The sequence below is a fragment of the Aotus nancymaae genome, unplaced genomic scaffold, assembly GCF_030222135.1.
Source record: "Aotus nancymaae isolate 86718 unplaced genomic scaffold, 86718_ANA_hifiasm-v0.15.2.pri h1tg000064l_1, whole genome shotgun sequence".
NCBI lineage: Eukaryota > Metazoa > Chordata > Mammalia > Primates > Aotidae > Aotus > Aotus nancymaae.
In genome coordinates, this window is record NW_026988479.1 from 12,267,900 (window position 1) to 12,287,274 (window position 19,375).

At 40.8% G+C, this 19,375-nt stretch overlaps 1 protein-coding gene across 1 annotated transcript in view; it reads right to left on the reverse strand.

The window, feature by feature from the left end:
* The window catches only part of SPOCK1 (SPARC (osteonectin), cwcv and kazal like domains proteoglycan 1), a 527,247-nt gene that overhangs the window by 283,656 nt on the left and 224,216 nt on the right, over positions 1–19,375 (reverse strand). Inside the window, exon 2 of the mRNA XM_021664934.2 lies at positions 11,694–11,739. Within this exon, the coding sequence (XP_021520609.2) occupies positions 11,694–11,739 (46 nt within the window). The remainder of the gene's footprint in view (positions 1–11,693; positions 11,740–19,375) is intronic.

The window sequence follows — 19,375 nt, forward strand, 5'->3', positions numbered from 1 at the left end:
AACACTGTCCTTGGCCCCGGTGGCCTATGGGGAAGAATGCTGACATTCTTAATCCCTCATTTGCCTATGGGGTTGAACTAATCTACAGTGTTAGCATGGAGAAAGGTAACTATGCAGTCAGGCATCAAAGCTCTGGTTTGGATTCTGAATGTCTCACCAACAAGACTGGCTCTGCCTGCCACTTGGCTGAAGAGAGAAGAACCATATGCTTCCATTAATTGGCAGCACAGATCATCTGAACTCCTTGTTCCTGCCAGGAAAGCCCAGAACTCTCTGTTCCCAGTGCTAATCAGTTACCAGTAACAAAACAATCAGAGCATTCCCTGATGGAGATGCAGGCCAACCATTATTCCTGATACTGTCAATTTCATCTGTGTATCAAGCCAGCCCTTTAAAAGACAGTGCACTCTGAATTATTGAGTTGATTTATAGAACTGTACTTTGGCACTAAGCATCATTGTATACTGAAAGATCTTAGATGAAGTAATCATAAAAGCTTACTGGGGTATTCACTGTCAGATACTGACAGAAACACGATCTACCCTGATAAACCTCCTTCTGAGAACCCACAGGAGGAAGGCATCTCTGGACTCACTACTATGAATACCTGTATTTCTCCTGAACATCTGCCTTGTTTACACATCATGGGAACATAGTGCTCTGGGCTTGCTTCTTTGTTTTGTTAGGAAGCTCTGAGCCCAGCTACAGAAGTGTACAGAAACTTACTATGCATGTGATAGAGTACTACCTTCACTGTGCCTTTATTTAATTTACTTATACTCAATTTTTTTTGCTTATACTCAAGTATTTTCATTATTCATGTTATCAATGGACACTTATATAGGCCTATAAGTTACTTTTTGGTGAATGAGGCAAAGACAAAAACAAAAAAAGATGTCGGGCTATCATGTATTTGGTTGCAGATCCGAGGACCACTGAGTGACAGTTCAAGTAAGTTCCTACAGGGAAATTGAGCATTCATGGACGTGAAGTGAATGCAGGAGGAGAACTCAGTGCACTGATCACCATATATTGATGTTAGGAAGGAAAAGGGGGAGCTAGAGTGGAGTTCAGGGCAAGGGCCTGAGGGTGGCACAACCCTGGGCAAATTGAGGACTAGAATGTCACAGCAGCTCCAGTGGGCTTGGAGGGCAATTTTTCACATAATTAGGTATTGTATTGTCTTGGCAATGACTGAAAACTGACATTTGCCACCTTCTTAGGCCTTTCTATCATGAATTTTGGAGCCAAAGAAGAAGAAAAGCAGTGCAGGGCCATCTACTATACACAGCACCCATCCTCTGCAGAGCAGCTCCTTCTGGCCAGGCTGCCAGTGTTCATGGAACTGCCCATACTCTCCTGACAGCAAGGAAACTCAGCACCTCACATCATCACTCTTGAGATCACATAGGAAGTTTTCGACTTTTGTTCTTTGGGAACTGGCATATGTTTCTAAGTCATGGGGGCACCATATTCTGTATGGATTTTTGAGTATGAGTCTTGTGCATGTATGATGGCATGGGTTGTATTTCCCTCTTTTGAAGACTAAATCAGCCCATCTCCAGGTGATGCAGGAGGCCACACAGAAATAGCAATTCAGGCCCTCATGCTTATTACAAGCGGCTTTATGCCTTGTACTGGTCCATTTTGTGCTGCTATAATAGAGTATCACAGACTGGGTAATTTATAATGAAGAGAAATTTATTTGGCTCATGGTTCTGGAGTCTGAGAAGTCCAAGATCAACGGGCTGCATCTGATGAGGGGCTTCTTGTTACTTCGGGACATGGGGGAAGGCATCACACGGTGAGAAAGAGCAAGAGATCAGACTCCTACCCTCAAGCCCTTTTACAACAGATATGCATGGCTCCATTCCTGAAGGTGGAGCCCTCATGACCTAAACAGCTCCTCTAAGCCCCACCTCTCAACACTGTTGCATTAAGGATTAGGTTTCCAACGCATGTTTACATGCTTGCAGGGGGGCGGGGGGCAGGACGGGGAACGTATTCAAACCACAGCAGGCCTCCTGTGGTCTCTGAGCACAGTCCCAACAAAGACAACTTCCACTCAGGCAGCCTGTCCCCAACTCAGCGAAGCATTGCCTCCACCCCGAGGGCTATGCAGCTGCACCAAGTCAGAGAGACCCCAAGGACACATCAACCTCCAGCACACGCACGACACAAGCAAAAGACAAGAAGAGAAGCCACAAACAGCCCAAAGGCACATTTACCCTCTCACTGTATTTTTTTAATAATTGATTTTCCAGCACTGAAGAACTAGGTTTCACACACAAAAACAAATCTTCATTACCAGCTGCTTTTGAGCAATCTGAAGACAGCGCTCACCCAAGCCCTCATAACATCCTCAGCTAGAGCTGAGTCAGGCCTGCTCTCTGCAGGTAGCATGGGTGTTAGTTTGTCCCAGTCCCCACCACTCCCAGTGTTACTGTATCAAGCCCATCTGGCTACCTACAATCCTGCTCTCGGTGTTTCAAGGTGCCAAGCAGAATGAGACTTGAGAGACAAAGGGAAAAAGCGAAACAGCCTACTAAAGTAATGATTGACATTTCCTTCCTAGCTCTCAACAAAAGTATTTTTAAAGAAGCATCCTATCTTCAATGAACTGAATATTTGTGTCCCCCCAAATATTTTATGTTGAAATCCTATCTCCAATGTGGTGGCATTAGGAGGTATGGCCTTTGGGTGGTGATTAGGTCATGAGGGTGAACGCTCTTGAATGCAATTAGTGCCGTTATCAAAGGAACCCCATAGAGTTTTTGAGCTCTCTTTCCCCAAACATGAGGACACCATCTACAAGTAGATGGCTATCTGTGACCTGGAAGAGGGCCCTCACCAGCACCCAACCATGCTGGCATCCTCATCTCCAACTGCTGGCCTCCAGAACTGTAAGAAATAAATTTCCACTGGTTTTTGGCCACTCATTCGATGGTATTAGAATAGCAACGCCAAAGGACTAAAGCATGATCAGATTTCACTTCTGCAGCACTGAGGGATCAACTATCAGAAAACATTTCTCCCCATCAGATGCTCCCCCCTTCTCTCTATCTCCAACACCTGCCTATCTTCAGAAGGGCCCCCAGGTCACCTCTTCTAGGATCCTTTCCCTGGCCTTCAACCAGGAAGGGCTGGCTAATCCCTGGCCTGAGCCCCAACTCTGCAAGCTTCTGTTAGGGCACCTCAAACACATCCTCTGAGTGATTTTATTTCATGTGCGTCTCTTGGCTCTGTAGACCACAAGCCCCCTGAGGACAGCACTGTCACACTCCCCTCCACAGTCCTTCCTGTAACCAACACATATGTACTAGGGGATCTGTGAGTTCTTGATTCAATAATTAACTAATCAATGAGCTCACACTCTGATGGAATAGGTAGAGACATTAAAATCACTAAGATAATTCCAAATATGAAACACTAGAAGAAGAGAGCAGTACTCTATCTCCTGCCAAAGCTTTCATGCCCTTCTCATGTTCATTATGAGATTGAATCTGGAGTTTTACCCCTCATGCCACAGGTGTAATAAATGTCATAATTTCTATTTTACAGATAGGAAAACTGAGGCACCCATTTAGGTACACACAGCTATTAAAGGGAAGAGCTAGGAAATAAACCCGGTTTCTAAGACTGCAAAGCCCCAGGGCCTTTCCACTACACCACATTGCCTTTCATCAGGCATGGCTTCTGGGGCAGAATTAACATTTAATAGGTCTCCAGCAGTTAAATGCTACATAGTACAGTTGAGGAGTTTAACACAACCAAACCCCCATCTCGGACCTGAAAGGTGTAGGGGAAGCAGGTGATGCCTGCACTTTTTCTCCAAGCAGCCATCTCCTGATTGGGAAAACAATAATCTAATCTACATTCTCAAATGAGAAAAATTTAACACCATTATTGATTGATTTTAAAATTCAGCTGACATTTTTTTCCCGATTGAGAATTCTCCCAAACCAAGGCTGGTTCATTAGGACTCGACAAATACAATATAATTAATTCAGGGACTGTTGTTCTAGCAGGTGGATTAACAGGAAGCTTTTTTTTTTTCCTTTTTATAAAACGAACACTACATTTTATGAGTTTGGGGAAAGGTAATAAACATGTCTTTAAAATGGATTTGTTCGTGCTGAAAGAACTTCTTAAACACAGTATTAGAAAGCTGCGGTGCCCCATAATTGCAGGGAGAATTTTACCACCCTTCATCATTCACTACGATTCCCTCCAAATGGTTGCAACAATCCAGAATGGCTTTTGCTTGTTGGTTCTAGGGGCACAGAGTCCTGATAGCTCTTTGAGAAGTCATAGTGAAGTCAGAACGCACACTCATAGCTGATCCCAGCACTCAGTGAGGAAATGGAGCCCACACAGTTCCTGGCAGAACTGACCGAGCAGGAAAACACACTCTTTGTAGGGAACATACCACATACTCACTCCTTGGCCCTTTGCAAACATGATCTCTCCACAAATGCCCTACAAGACAGCTGCAATTAGCCCCACTCTACAGATAAGAAAACAAAGTCTAGATAAGTCAAATGACTCAAATGTTTACAGTAAGTTTATGGGAGAGGTAAGATTTGAACTTGAGCCCTTTCAATTCTTGCTTTTTCCTCCATGGCTCACAGTGTCCCATGGGATTCTGTGGGAAAAGACTTCTTCCGCCTTTTTGGCTTTTTTATTCTGAGCCGTCTCCACCCCCAATGGTTTAAAGGCCCATTTAATTCCATTGGTTTTATTTCAGTTACAGTATACTCATACCTCATTAGCTAAACTGTAACCTTTGAAATAACAGCATCGTGCTTCAAATTTTTCATTGTTCTTTTATGAGAAAACATATATAGAAAACTATTCTGCCTGAACTTAACTACCATAGCTGCCAAGAACCTCTACCCTCTTTATTTCAGAGATAGGTGAAGTGAAGTCCAGAAAGGCTGTGTGATTTGCCCAAAGTTGCACATTTTAACAATGGCAGAGCCATGTCCCATCTCAGCCCTCCTCCTGGCATCCCACACTCTTCAGGCCAAGCAATTTACATTTATAAGTACTAAGAAAAAGCAGCCCCAAGAGCTAAACAGATGGAGTCAAGAGAAACATCCATCAGTGGGGGAATAATTGAATTAATTGTGAAATATTAATACAACAGAATGGTACAATATAAAAGAGTTTATTAGATCTACAACTATCAAACAGGTACCTCAAAAGCAAAGTTAAGTAGAATAAACAGATTACAAAGAGAAACATTAATTTCTATTGCAAAACATATAATGTAACATTGCCTGTATACATACACACAACATAAAAACATAAGGACATGCATGAACAGAAATGCAAATTAATAATATGGTATCCTTTAGAGAAAAGAAAATGGGAAAGAAGAAGGGGCACCCATGAGATTTAAATTTTATATCTGATGTTTCATTTCTCCAAAATAAACAGGCAAAGGCAAAGACAAAAGGGAAAACATTCAATTTGATCAAACATCAAGGCAGAGAGACTGAGTTAAAGCAGGAGCACACTAATATTTGAATTAACAGCTTTATGTTTCTTCCCTTGAGTACTGAATTAGAATGTTTAAAAATAAATACTCCAAAAAATTTTTTTAAATAGAACTATTTTATTGTTACAATCAAACAGAAGGAAAGATGGCAGTGGGAAGAGACTAATTAGGCTGGAGCCGAGTATGCACGTCTGGGGCAGACAGTAGGTTAATGTGAATAAGATGTGTGGTTGCTGTTAGGGAAAGCATATTCCTAATTATGTGGAAAAGGCAAAGGTGAGAGGGAGAAACCAACCAGACCAAACATGACAGAGCCAGGAGAAAAGTATTAAGATGCTTTCCACAAATGAGGCCAGCTGCCTGTGAAAATCAACAGCTCCAGGGATCAGATAAGGTGAACAAATTCTTAAAAAACTGAAAAACGTTCAAGGTCCTATAAATGCTAATCAGAGGCTCTTTTGGGGTGAGGCTAAACTCCACATTAAAAAGAAAGCTATGGGGACTTAAGATTTCTATTAAGCCTATTATATAAATTTTCAGATTAATCTAGAGAAAGAAAACTCCCCTTCAATAGAAGATTTTTAGAAAGAAGCAATCTTGACTCCCCAGACCTTGGCAAAACACAAATGCTGTGATAATCCATTGGGATCTGGTTCCAGAAACACAGCTGGAACACGAGAACTCCCTCCTTTTAGATTTTAGAATTTTTGCCTTAAAACAGTTCAGGGCTTTGGTCAGAATTTCAGCTTGTCAGGATCTTGGTATAATAGACTGGAAGTCAAAGGGTGAGGTCTTTCTTTTCTTCTATTCAAGAGAACAGCATGAGTGAAAGGGGCCCCTGACTCTCTGAGCTTTATTTTTATCTGGAGATCAATTTCTACAAGTTCATATGCTGCTTTGAAGATCTCCAGTATCATCTGAGGTTTAGCTGTAGCCAGTCTGCTCTGGAAGAATGATTAGTATCCACTCTAGAATAAAAAGCATTATCTTTAAAACCAATGTCTATACACTTTATCTAAAACATTCATTTACTCCACGTTAAAGGAACCCACTTGTCTCAGGAAAGTTCCACGCTAAACCTCTTCTGCCATTTGTCCTACAGTGATTTGTCTCATCAAGTGGAACTTCATCGCCAAATAAATTTGTGTTCCGTCACTTTGAGACATCTTCATGTAATCAGAATTTTATTCTAAAATAGTATAGTGGTTATATACATAAATTACCTTCCCAATCCTCCAGTGCACAAAAAACCCTTTTGTTCATCAAAAGTACCAAAAAGAAGTTTACATTTTCTTCTTCTAAAATGTCTAATCAGGAAGCTTTGAAACACCTTGTTAGAATTCACTTTGCTATATGTTCATCCCCTATTCAATGAATCCCCAAAGCATTACCTTCATTTTATTTTTACAACAGCTTTGTGGTTCAATAAATTATTTCATTCCCCTCCAGACCCTTATCAAGACATCTCACTTGAAGGCATAAACTACAATCTTTGTGACAACACCTTTATTATTTGCATTGAAGGTAATTGCTACCAGCAAGTATTGGTTGTAGAGCATCAGGGAGCCCAGTCCACATACCAAAGGCACAGACTACATAAGGCCAAGGTGTAGCAAAAAAAGTCACCTCAACTAAACTGACCTGTGTCACCTGTATAAACACTTGACACATTAAGGATTTCCCTGCTACCCAGACCAACCCTTCTCACTTCCCTCCCCCAACAGGTCCTTGGATGGATGTCTCTTAGGATTGATAACTGGGAGTGTCCCCCAAGAGAGGTCGTCCTTAGTGTCACCCCTATTATACAGTTCAGTGCACTTAAACATCAGGTATTTGGTAACTCCTTATGAAATGAAAGAAAGAATGAACACATTAAGAGCCTGAACCTCTTCAGTTCCAATAATGGGGATCTGGAGGGCACCACTCCGATGACCCACCACTAGGTAAGACAAGCCAGTGTCATTGTAGCTCCAAGAGCTTCAGAGCATCACAATTTGGAAGGCCACCAGAAAAGAAGACAAGAAGGGAATAAAGCCAGGGTGGAATGGGAAGAAAGCCACTAGGAGAGGCTACTAAATAGGAAGAGAATGAAAACAATCAATGACTTACTGATCACTTGTTAGGCACTTCCTACATGCCAGGCATATTAACTCATTTCATCTTCTCAGTGCTATTGTTGAAAGTACTTATCATTATTGCTATTTCCAGATAGGATGGCTTAGAATCAGAGAAGTTAAGCTATGTGCCCAGGATCACATAGCTAGTAACTGACAGAGTCAAATTCTAAACTTGGAGAATCTGACTTCAAACCCTAAGATCCCAGACTGCACTTACCAAAGTGTATCCTGCCAAATACATTACCTCCTCTGAGTACCTGATAGGTGTGTATCAGAAAAAAATTGAAAATATGTTCACAAGCAAATATGGAAAATGCTAGGTTAAATGGGTTTCTTTACTGAAACACTCCTCAGAGCTTTTAAGTTGATAATGAGCACGGTGAAATCTCCAAGAGACGAGGGTATATGTGTGTCCCTTATTTGACCATGAATGGTTTTCTTAGGGAAGCATCTTGCTGACCCAGGTCCCCATTGAGAAGCGCTAACCTCATATGTGCTCCCGGGTTTGTCAGGGGCCAGTTAAGGGAAGATGCTGGCAGGGAAAAGTGGCAGAGGCAACCAAAAACTCTGGAATCACCTCAGAGTGCCCTCAGCCAGCCCTCTGAAGTTCCATCCAGGGGCCTTCATTTCTCCTGACTATGCAAGTAAGAAACCCATTTGCACTGGCCAATGGCTCTCTCCAACTGTGCAGCCTGCCCAACTCTCTCTGCAGGGCGTCTTTCTTTGTGAACTGCACAAGGGAAATTTCTCACCTGAGTAAATCATTGCCTTCAATTCTGAACTCCTGTCCACCCTTTCTGTGAGGAGATTTGGCATTAGATCATTACAAGACAAAAGGGTATACTATTTATGCGACTTTACCCTAATCTCAGAAAAGTCTGATGTTGACGGCCATTATATTCCACTGACAGAAGCATTAACGATTCACTTAAAGACAACAAGTTAAAGACATTCTGAGTCTCATCATTGGAGAGCCCCAGGTGGGATACTTTTCTTCTGACTGCCTTAGAGTCAATTACATGATGATAGCACTCACTCCATGAAGCCCTGTTGTTCAAAGTTCAGTAAGTATTTTTAAGCAGAGAGAGAAATTACAGCTAAGTAACTATTTCTTGAATACTTTGAGTCTTCTAACTGTTCACTATACCAACATGACAATTAGAAGGTGCTTGGGTGCATGGGCATTTCAGAGGTCAAGGTAGCTGGAGAGCTGAATTAATAAGCTGGATCACTGGTGACAGCCAGAGCCCAGGGCTCCGAGGCAACGAATGATGCCTTGAAGTTACCCAAGAGTCTTATGGGAGTGACATCATTTAGCAAGTATGTTTTGGGTTCCTAATTATAGCTGTTGAGTCACCAAACCAAATCCTCTAAAATACTGACCTCATGATGTCACTTCCCTACTCAAAGACTTTCTATGGCACCGCACTGCCAAGAAAACGAAATTCAAACTCGGCAGATTGGTATGGAATATTCCCTCAACCCTTTTCAAATCCACATTTCTGACTACGCTATTACCAGAATTCCCTCTGCTGGGCCTTCCTTCCCCTCCTCTCCCTCTACATTCCAAGCCTACTCCACACCCACCTCCATCATGAAGCCCCTTCCATCCTCATCCTAAACCATATTTGTCATCTGAAACTCTGAAGACACTCTTCGACAAGTCCTATTTCTACAAACTAAAACTTTCCCCCAACCACAAAACTATTTGAACTATGTTTGATTCTTTTTTCAGCTCAAGAGAGGAAATGACTCCTCTCTTTGGCTGACAACTTCCACTGGAGTTCAGTAATTCTCCTATTTTCTGGAAGATGAAATGCTCTACGTCTTCCATGCCTGTGGTTTATATTTCACCAAGTGGTGTCAGTGCTGATAGAGTAACCTCCCATTTTTATTGAGCCACACACAACATAATTGATGACATCTGCTGGGGCTGATATTTTAAGTGAAGGCTATTCTCAGCTCTGCCTGGGCTCCCCATGGTTCTGTATATAAATAGCTAACAGCAGCTACCCCTGAGGTACAAAGTGGGGCTACTCGGCTAAGGTCCTTAATTATATCCCATAAAGTCATAAAGTTTTCCGGGAGGATTAATTTGAGCAGACCCAGTTTTCAAGCCTGCAGAGCTAGAAAAAGAGGGAACAGGATAGGGCTCTGCTGGATATAGCTGCCATCATTCCTAGGAGAGTTTGGACTGTTTACCTACACGGATTTAAAGGCTGTGTTTTTGTGGTTCTCAAAATTTCTGTGTTAACTCCCAAACCAAGGGAAGCTATCATTTATATCCTAAGTGGCAAATGATACCTACCTTGATATATTCCTTCTCCAATGTGCATTAGTAAAAGTAAAAATGTCTTCCCTTGGGAGAGTGTGTGTATTGGTTTGCAAGCTTTGGGAAAGAGTAATTTTGACAGTTATTTAGGCAACATTTGATCCTTATAGCACAAGAACCTATTTCTAGTTCTTGGCTAAAAAGAATCAGTTCAGAGAGACTGTCAGCTGAGTTACCTTTGCAAGCAAAAGCCTGGTAGGGTTGTTTGCAGAAGGGTTTGTTCATCAGGCACAGACAGGGAATTGGTTGCTCTTTACGAGTATTCGTCATAGATAAAGTTTTATCCTCTTGAAAAGTTTTAAAATTTTTGATCGCTTTTAATAGAACATTTCTAAACTAAATTACAAACACCTTCATATGCTTTTGAGTGAAACATTGTGATGATTCAGTCATTGTTAGAGCTGTAAAGGAGTAATTTCTTTACCACTCTAAGGCTACTAAGATGTGTGTAGTCCAGACAGAGCCTCTGAAGGAAAGTTTTGCTGAACACTTTGCCCTTTACACACACATACACAGTTCTCCATCTACAGATTCACATGCTTCCATGAACACACCTGCATCACAGCCATTAACAGATCCCACTGCAATTATTGACTGATTTATCTCCCTAGTCCCCACGCTGAGCTCCTGTAGGTAGGCACCATGGCATTTTTGCTCTATCCCCAGTACCTGGCTTGCTGCTTATGCATATAGCGAAAGTTCAATAAACGTTTGAGAATGAATGCATGCATACATGAATGCATTACATTATTTCAAGGCATATGATAAATGTATATATGGAAACTTTAATACTATTTTGGCTTATGAGAAAACCAGAGTCCAGAGGTAGTGACCCATTAAACTGACAGCAGAGGGCAGAAAGGAGCACCTTCTTCCATGTTACATGTCATTGCCTCCCTCGATTTCTTCATATCAAATTGACCAACATGATCACACAGAATACTCCAGAAGCTGATTATCAGAAGCATGGATGCTTTGAGATGTGATAGGTAATACTGTTTCACTGCATTTTGGCATTAATTGCATACACACACGAAGTGCAATCTACCATCATTTTCAACAGTACCACACATGGAACAATGGGGGAAGGGATGTGATTCATGGCAGGTCCTCACTGTGTCTTAAATAACTCACAGGAGGACACTGCTAGTGATTTACAACAGCTATCATGAGACTGGTTTGATGCTTGCTGGGGGATGGAGGTGAAGAAAGTCTTCTGTGGGCCATGCTTAAACCCACATAGTCACTGAACTGACTCTGAAACAGGCTTCTATTTAGAAACCATGAAGAAGTTATTTAACAAATGAAAGAGCAGTGCCCTTGAAAGTCTCCCAGGATTAACCTTTTTCTAGAAAGAAAGTTTCATGTTTATGGCTCCTGTGAATTAGGGAAGCATCTCCAGGCAAAGTCAGCTCCATGAATGAAAGCACTGCATTCAGCCCCACAATTCACCATGTTAATTTGATAATCAAATTTCACTTTTTTTAAAAAAACAAAACCAATCAATGATTATGCTGGTCAAGTCAATTAAGAGAAATTATTTAAATCAGTCCTAGACACAACCTCAGACAAATTACCAATTGGATAAAATAATTTCTACCACCCCAGTCAATTCAATCCCCAAAGTCAATAAAATAACACAAGCTAGCTGGCCTTTGTGGGAACATTAACTCAGCAAGGAAGGAAAAAATGAAACCACATTTACCACAGACTATACAGCAAGAAATACTGCATCCATTACCTTGGTCAAAGGGCTTGTTGGGATTCCAGTTTCTGAAATAATCATCCTATATAAGGAAAAAAAATAGAAAACAAAGATCAGAGTTCAAGAAGCTTCTCACCTAACTGCATAAGAACCTGCCTTTCTTTTCCCCTCCCAAAACACAAAGGAAAACACTGAAAGCTTAGACATTTTCCCCAAAACAGGCATTAATGTGTAATAAAAAATATCAATTTACTTTTCAAATTCCTGTCTTTCAAACTGTATGTATTAAATCCTGAGAATAGTAAAAACATTTCATCCCAGTATGGAAACAGCACTGCTCTTCTTGGTTTGACATATAAAGCCAGATGCCTTCTAAGTGCAAGGTGTATTTGCTATCAATTACACTGTAGGTGATGCCTTGCTGCTCTCAGTTATGATTAAGCCTCTGTGTCTGTAACAGCTGATAATTCAACTGTCAACATTTCTTTTACATAGAGACATGCATCTTGTGGTGCCCAGTTCCAGTTTTTCAATACTCACAAAACCTAAAAAGAGATGGCCTTTCAAATGTTAGAATTAACCAAGGGTGTACATTTAGCTTAATACCATTTGTTCTGGGCATGGAAAGATGAAAAAACAAAGGCTGGCTAATCTGGTCTCTTCATAACCATGTCTTTCTTGCATTTGGGTTGCATCAATTTATGCTCTGAGGCTAGACAATTCATTGCTTTGAAATTGCAAGGATCTCAATTACTCGCTTCTTCATAGTGAAATTAACTTCTTCCCCACTCCTAATAACCCTTTCCTTCCAAACAGCCACTGTCTATTCCCTTCATTCTCTCCATCAGCACTCTTTGACCCCATTGCTTCCCGGCACACCCACTCTGTCAGCAAAACTGAACAGTTTGCAAGTTGAACAGGTGTCACCCATGCACATTATCCTCATACCATCTTTAAGGACTTGTCCCTTTTTAGTTAATATTCAATTTCTTTGCTATATGTGTTTTCGGCAGGCAATCTGCATGATGCAGTTTCAGAAAGCTGTCCAAAATGAAACCTCAACATCTCTTCTGGAAAAGCTAATTTACATTGAAGTGCACAATTCGTTTAAATTATTGTTCATGCTGTCTTCTGATGCAGTTTATCTCTGACACGATCTCCTGTGAATTTTATCGGCCTCAGTGTCATTCAATTGTGTAGCTTTATTATATCCTTGTTGAGTTCACCTAAATAGATTTTAGGAAAACTAGATTTAGAGTAAAATCAGAACATATTGTTTCTTGGCCAGTGATTCCATCTTCCAAAGCATTAGGAAATAAACAGCTTCCTCTGGAACCCGAGGACTCGGCACTGAATTATTTTTAGTTTCAAAGAATTGTCCACTTTGCTCTAGCTTTAATTTTATAGAATAACTGGCCTTCTCACCTATCTGGGTAGGAAGTCTTTGAGCCCTATACCATGAAATATCACTGAGAAAATTCTCTGTAATCTCCCTCCCCATTTATAAATTTACAATCTCAAACTTTTGGAACTGTGCTGTCAGAAACTCAGCAGCCACTGTTAAATGATTTTAAGTTAAAGGCTGAATAGTAGATAGGAAATTTAGCATCCAATTTCTAGGTTTGATGACCAAAATGTTCTTAGCCTTAGACAACCATGTTACCAATATATTCTGCTATTCTCAAGGGCAGAGGAAGATATAACCGAAGATGAACTCATCCCCACCAGTGGAGAAAAAAAGGATCAAACCGTTCATCCTTCCAACTGTGGTTTATCAATGCTCTCTCCACATACAGAAGATGGCATCGCGTCTAACGGCAATGTGGAATCTTGTGAAATATTTTCTACTTGAACATGCTGTTCTAATAGAGAAAGCCCTCGGAAGCTTAGGCTGTATGTCCAAACGGGAAGGGCTGGAACCAAAGACAAGTTCCTTTTACTTCAATGTCACAAGCCACATTCTCTTTGATGTCAAAGAAATGTTTCAGCAAGTCTCAAGAACCAGATATTCCCTAATGATTTCAACATACTTTATAACTCTTTATAACTTGGATGGAATTTGAAGCATTTGTCTGGACCTTGTCACTTTTTCAGGTTAACTGTAATTGCCATTTTTACATATTTCCTAGGGAAAAATTACAGTTTTAAGTATAAGGCCTCCAAAAGTAGCCATCTGCATTAGAATATTTAAAACTCATTGCAAATGCAACAATACTGCCTAATTGCTGCCAAAATGTGAAAGTACACCTTGAGTGAAAACTCATTATGCAAAATGAGTCCTTCAAACAACCACTTGCCCAGCCAGGCCAAGCAGGGAAGAAAAATGATTCTCTGGATCTGATTGCTTTTGCCCTGCCTTGGGAAAGTGGATTGCCAAAGCAAAAACCAATGAGCCAGAGTTGATAAAACCTTAGGTGTCACTGCTTTGGCTGCAGCTGAGGGAGGAAACCTCACATCAGGGTCCAAGATCATGAACACGTGTGAAGGATTCTAGGCACCAGAGCCCATCTGGGGGATGATCACTGAGCATGGGGGAAGGGGCTCTGAGCAGCCACTGCTGCAGTCCAGGTCAGGGAATAAGTGCCGGAGCGTACATGATGGCTCTTGCACACTGTCCTAGCTAGGTTCAAGGGCTTCCACACACGGTGAGTACAAGCAGGCTGGGCTGCATCAATTAAGTCACTCTGCATCTGGGAGAATTCCAGTGAGGCACAGGTCAAACTCAAGTGGAGAAAGCCAAAGAGAAAAGACAAAAGAAAAACAATGTCTCTTCTAGAACTTCACCTCCTGAAAATTTGTTCATCTGTGACTCCCACTTAACGACTGGGGTGCTCAAAGGACATAAGGATAGCTGTCAACGGTCCTGAACCCACACCTACCAATGCCAAGCCTGGGCATTTCTCCAGGACCTAAGACTCAGGTAGCACAACCAGGCTTTTTAAAAAAAATCTTATTTTCTATCTAAATAAAAACATATATTATCTATTTTACGTTGTCCTAAAACAAACAGACCCATGACTCACTATGCTGTTAATAATTTTATCACTTCTACCCTGGGAAGTAGTGTGTCTGCCCCCACACTATGCCAGTGCTGTAGGGCCCCAGACTTATGCCCTGAAACTGACAAAGTGCAGGACATTAACAGCCCTTGCCTCTGACCTTCCCTCTGCCCCAATAAAGTTATGGCTTGTTAAAATTCAAACTGTGGTAAAAGACATATTGGATAGATCAAACTTATCAGGCGAGGCATATCTATCTGAGTTAGCCTCTTGAGTGGCAATTTTATCATCTAATGATAGAGCTTTTTTAAAGACTTGCAAGGACTCCAGCAACAGTTAATTTTTAAAACATGAACCCAAACAGAAAGATGCGTATCTAAATACAGCTATTTATTAAGTCCCATTAATGCATTCTACAGGTTGAGGAATGAAGGATGGCAGTGTTACTACATGTGTATTTTATGGGCTACACTGAAGATTATAATTATGTCAGGACTCTTCTGGACAGGGCAGAGAACAGTTTTGCTGTAAATTCTAACTGACCCATATGAGGAAAGACTGATTCCATATCACTGTAGCATTTCATAAATGAATATTATTCTACCCTTTTTTAAGGGGTTGTTAAAATCTGAAAGAACCTATAAATGTAAACAGAGGCTCAAACTTAAGCGTATTGACTTAGGTCTGTAGTCATGCAGTTTTCTAGGGCAGCAGAAACTCTCACGAAAAGTCAACACGGCCAGGTGCAGTGGCTCACACCTGTAATCTCAGCACTTTGGGAGGCTGAGGTGGTTGGATCACCTGAGGTCAGGAGTTTGTGACCAGCCTGGCCAACATGGTGAAACCCCGTCTCTACTAAAAATACAAAATTAGCTGGGTGTGGGGGCACATACATGTAGTCCCAACTTCCAGATAGGCTGAGACAGGAGAATCGCTTGAACCTGGGAGGCAGAGGCTGCAGTGAGCCAAGATCAAGCCACTGCACTCCAGCCTGGGCGAGACAGAGTGAGACTGTCTCAAAAAAGAAAGTCAACATAAAGATCACGGTAAGTGACAAATCATCCATGTCTGGGATGAGGGAGGAGGGCTGGTGTTAGTGGGAGAGGAAGAATCAGAGACTGGTAGCAACTAAGCTTCCAGTTATTCTTTTATTTTCTACAGCTGATCAACATAGATAAAATTGTATTTTTCCATTTATCTCACTTATTAAATATTTCACTAACATAGTATTGAATCCTGTTAAATTACTGGCACTTGATGGCTGGTGCAGAGGAATTTACCTATTAATACTTTAGAGATATTCCATTCTGATAAGCATTGAGGAAAATAAAATAATGTTTTATATATACACATATATACACATTTTATATATATATATTAGTAAAGAGTATATTTGTTATATTACTATATGTTTTTCATACCCATAAATATGCCAAGAGCATTCCACTCTATAACACATCTTCCAATAAAATATTTAAGTCTGCTTAACATGAAATGATGCCAAAATATTCCTGCTATAATTTGGGTGATTAAGTCTCTTCATCATGGATGATCATAACCAACTGCAGAGTCTATGGTTCCAGCTCATTTTAAATAAGAACCTGAATTTTCTTTTACTATACATAGCCCCAAAATGACTGATGCAATTTAGCTCAAATATTCCCCAGGGATTTGCCTTTCAAGAGGTGCCTATTTAATCTCCAAGGAATGTCAAAGCTGACTCTGAGGAAAAGATAGGGTGGCAGAACCAAATGGAAACCCAACTGCCTTGGCACCCAATTATGAAGATGATGATGTAATTTATTACATACTACAGCTTCAGATGCTACAGATCAAACACATTTAGTTCACATGAAACAGATCATTTCTCCTTCATACATATTTTAGCTAAGCTGTTTGAACCCTGCCGTTTCATCTGATGATTACCTGAGATAATATTAATACAAATTACCATCCTAGAAAATAAATGGGAGCCTCATTTGTCTTGACCAGGAGGGAGCAATAGAGACATAAACAGAAGGAAGCAAATTAAAAGGAGGGCAGGCAGTCACTTTGGAGTTGTCTGTGGGCCAACTGCAGATGCACACAAAACGGAGAAGCACTTCCCTGCAAGGCTAAGTGGATCAGAATTGAGTTTGTAGATCCCAGATGGAGGCAGACCCCACTTTACCAAAACTGCAACCTTTAGAAAGAGATCAATGAAGGGACTGCAGCCAAACTGCTCTCAAGGGGATTCAGTGCAAACTGGTTCTATTTATCTTCACACTACTTGACTGGGGGAATAGGAAGAAGGTCTAATTGGTGGGTGGGAGAAATGTCCCCAAATTAATAACAGAAGTCACCAGAAAAGTGAGATTTCCGGACCATTATGTAAATGCATCCATTATATAATGTGACATTTGCCCCTAATTTTGTGTGCAACGGAAATCTCTGCTAATCAAACTATTATAAGGTACAAAACACTCCATTTATTGAGAAAAGAGCTAGCTTCACACACAACTACACTACCTCTGAGCTGTTTTCATTCACATCTCTGGGCAAATAATTTGCTATCTCCTCCCCAGCTCTGGTGAGGAGCCCCAGTGAGAATCCTTCTGAATGAAGTGACCCAGCTTGGGCAGTGACTTGAGGCTCCTCAGCCTTCCATCCATATTTACCACCTGAAAGAACCCTGTGCAACAGGGACTGGGAGCTGTCTGCATTAATACATTTCTGTGTGCACAAATCACCCATGCACATACACATGGGTCTACGCTGCTTCTGAGCAGAGATGGTTCTTACTCACCTGCACATCCCCTAAGATGTCACTTAAAAGCATGCAGTAAATCCTTGCTAAATTACATCAAATATAAGTAACCAGTTCCAGTTTTATTAACATCTCTGTATCCCTGTGAAATTCCCATAACTATTACTGGTGTGTATAAGTACAGGTGGGTGTATGTTTATACACACACTCTAAATCACTTTCATCCCTGAATAGAGCAATTCTTTGATAAATTGGTCTGACATTTGGTTTAAAGTCCTGAAGGTCTTAGACAAAATGATTCAGAAAATAACAATGTCACTTGCTCTGCTCTTTCAATAAATAACCCACCAGTAAAACACAGATAATAACTGACAATCATACTTGTACTGTAACTAATGAGAAGAGATAAAGCAGCAAATGGACTGTTTATATGCATTTGATAAATTGCATCCCTTGGATATACCAATGAAAAATAAATGTGTGTGGTACTGGTTCACTGAACTAAAACAAATATTTACTACTGAGATTTAAGATTTAGAATGAAATTTACATTTTATTTGGCAACTATTTTGATGCTATGTCTACATACAGTTGAAAAATCAAAAACCTACCTCAACTTCCTGAGTACGAAAGCATTACAAATGAGAAAAAATAAAAGAATCACATCAAACAATAGGAAGAAATGTATACATTTTTGATAATTCATTCAAATTTTCAAATTTTCATAACATTAGAAAGGTCATCTAGATATTCTCTCTTAAGTCACCTCCCATCACTCCTTTGAAAAGGTCCCAACAATTCACTAAGTTCATGGGAAAGGACATGAGGTTATGGGGTGGAATAACTGAGGTGGGAAGAAATCTGACTGTGCTCTAGCAATCTATGTCATTACTGCAGAACAGCTAGCAAACTCGTGATTAAATCCAAACACTCGGCCATGATTGCCATCCACAAGAATTTCAAATGAGTAATCGCCTGTGACGTTGGTCCAAAGGGCGAAATTCAATAAAAACCTCAGGATGACATCCGAGGCCAAGAGTAATACACGTTCTACATTTCTGCAAAGAAATTCCTTTGCCTTGCAGTTTCAAAATGCTTGAGGGGTCCTCAAACCTGAGAAAGATGGATTTATATTCCCAGGAAATATGTAAAATGAATAGCATTGTCATTGCCCCTCTGGCTGATTAAAGGATCATCACTGCCACAAAGAGCTCCTTCTTCTTGGGACTTCCTGTCTGTGTTGCTCAGTCCATCCAAGCTGGCGTGGAGGGAAGTAACCCACTGGCTTGTGCTTTTCCCAGGGGGGAAAAAAAAAAAAAACTGAGTCTGACGTTTCTTCCCCAAAAATATGCTCTGCATTTGGGTTTTTCTTCTGGGGATATGAACTGGCATACGATGCTCCATCTGTACTCTGGCCAAGACATGTGTTGTCTCCTGAGACTCAAAACCATCCACAACCTTGACTTTATTAGCAAAATTATCAAATTGAGCTAGCCAAGAGAAGCCTTTTCAGTATCTAGGAGAGAAAGAATAGGTCAGCACCAGGGAGTTAAAGGCAGAGAAGATACTGTCAACAGGGCAGGCTCTGAAGCAGACGTGGGATCAAATTCTGGCTCTGGCATTCACCAGCTATGTGACCTTGCACATTCTACTCAGCTTCTCCAAGTCCATTTCCTTATCCATAAAACAAGACCACTTGCACCTACCTTGAAGGATGGTCACAATGACTTGCAATAATGATGCAAAGTGCTTGGTATAATATCTGGCCTACAGAGCAAATAAAAGGAATACACTTCCATCATGTCCATTTCCTGAGGTTTATAGTAGTGGGATGTCCCAGGAACACTGAGGGAAACATTATTAGTCTTTGTGGATATGTTTTAAATTTCATTAAGGCAATTCTTGCATATTTGAATCTTCCCAATTAGGCCCAACTGAAGGGAGACCAATTGCAACTGGAAAAAATAATTATG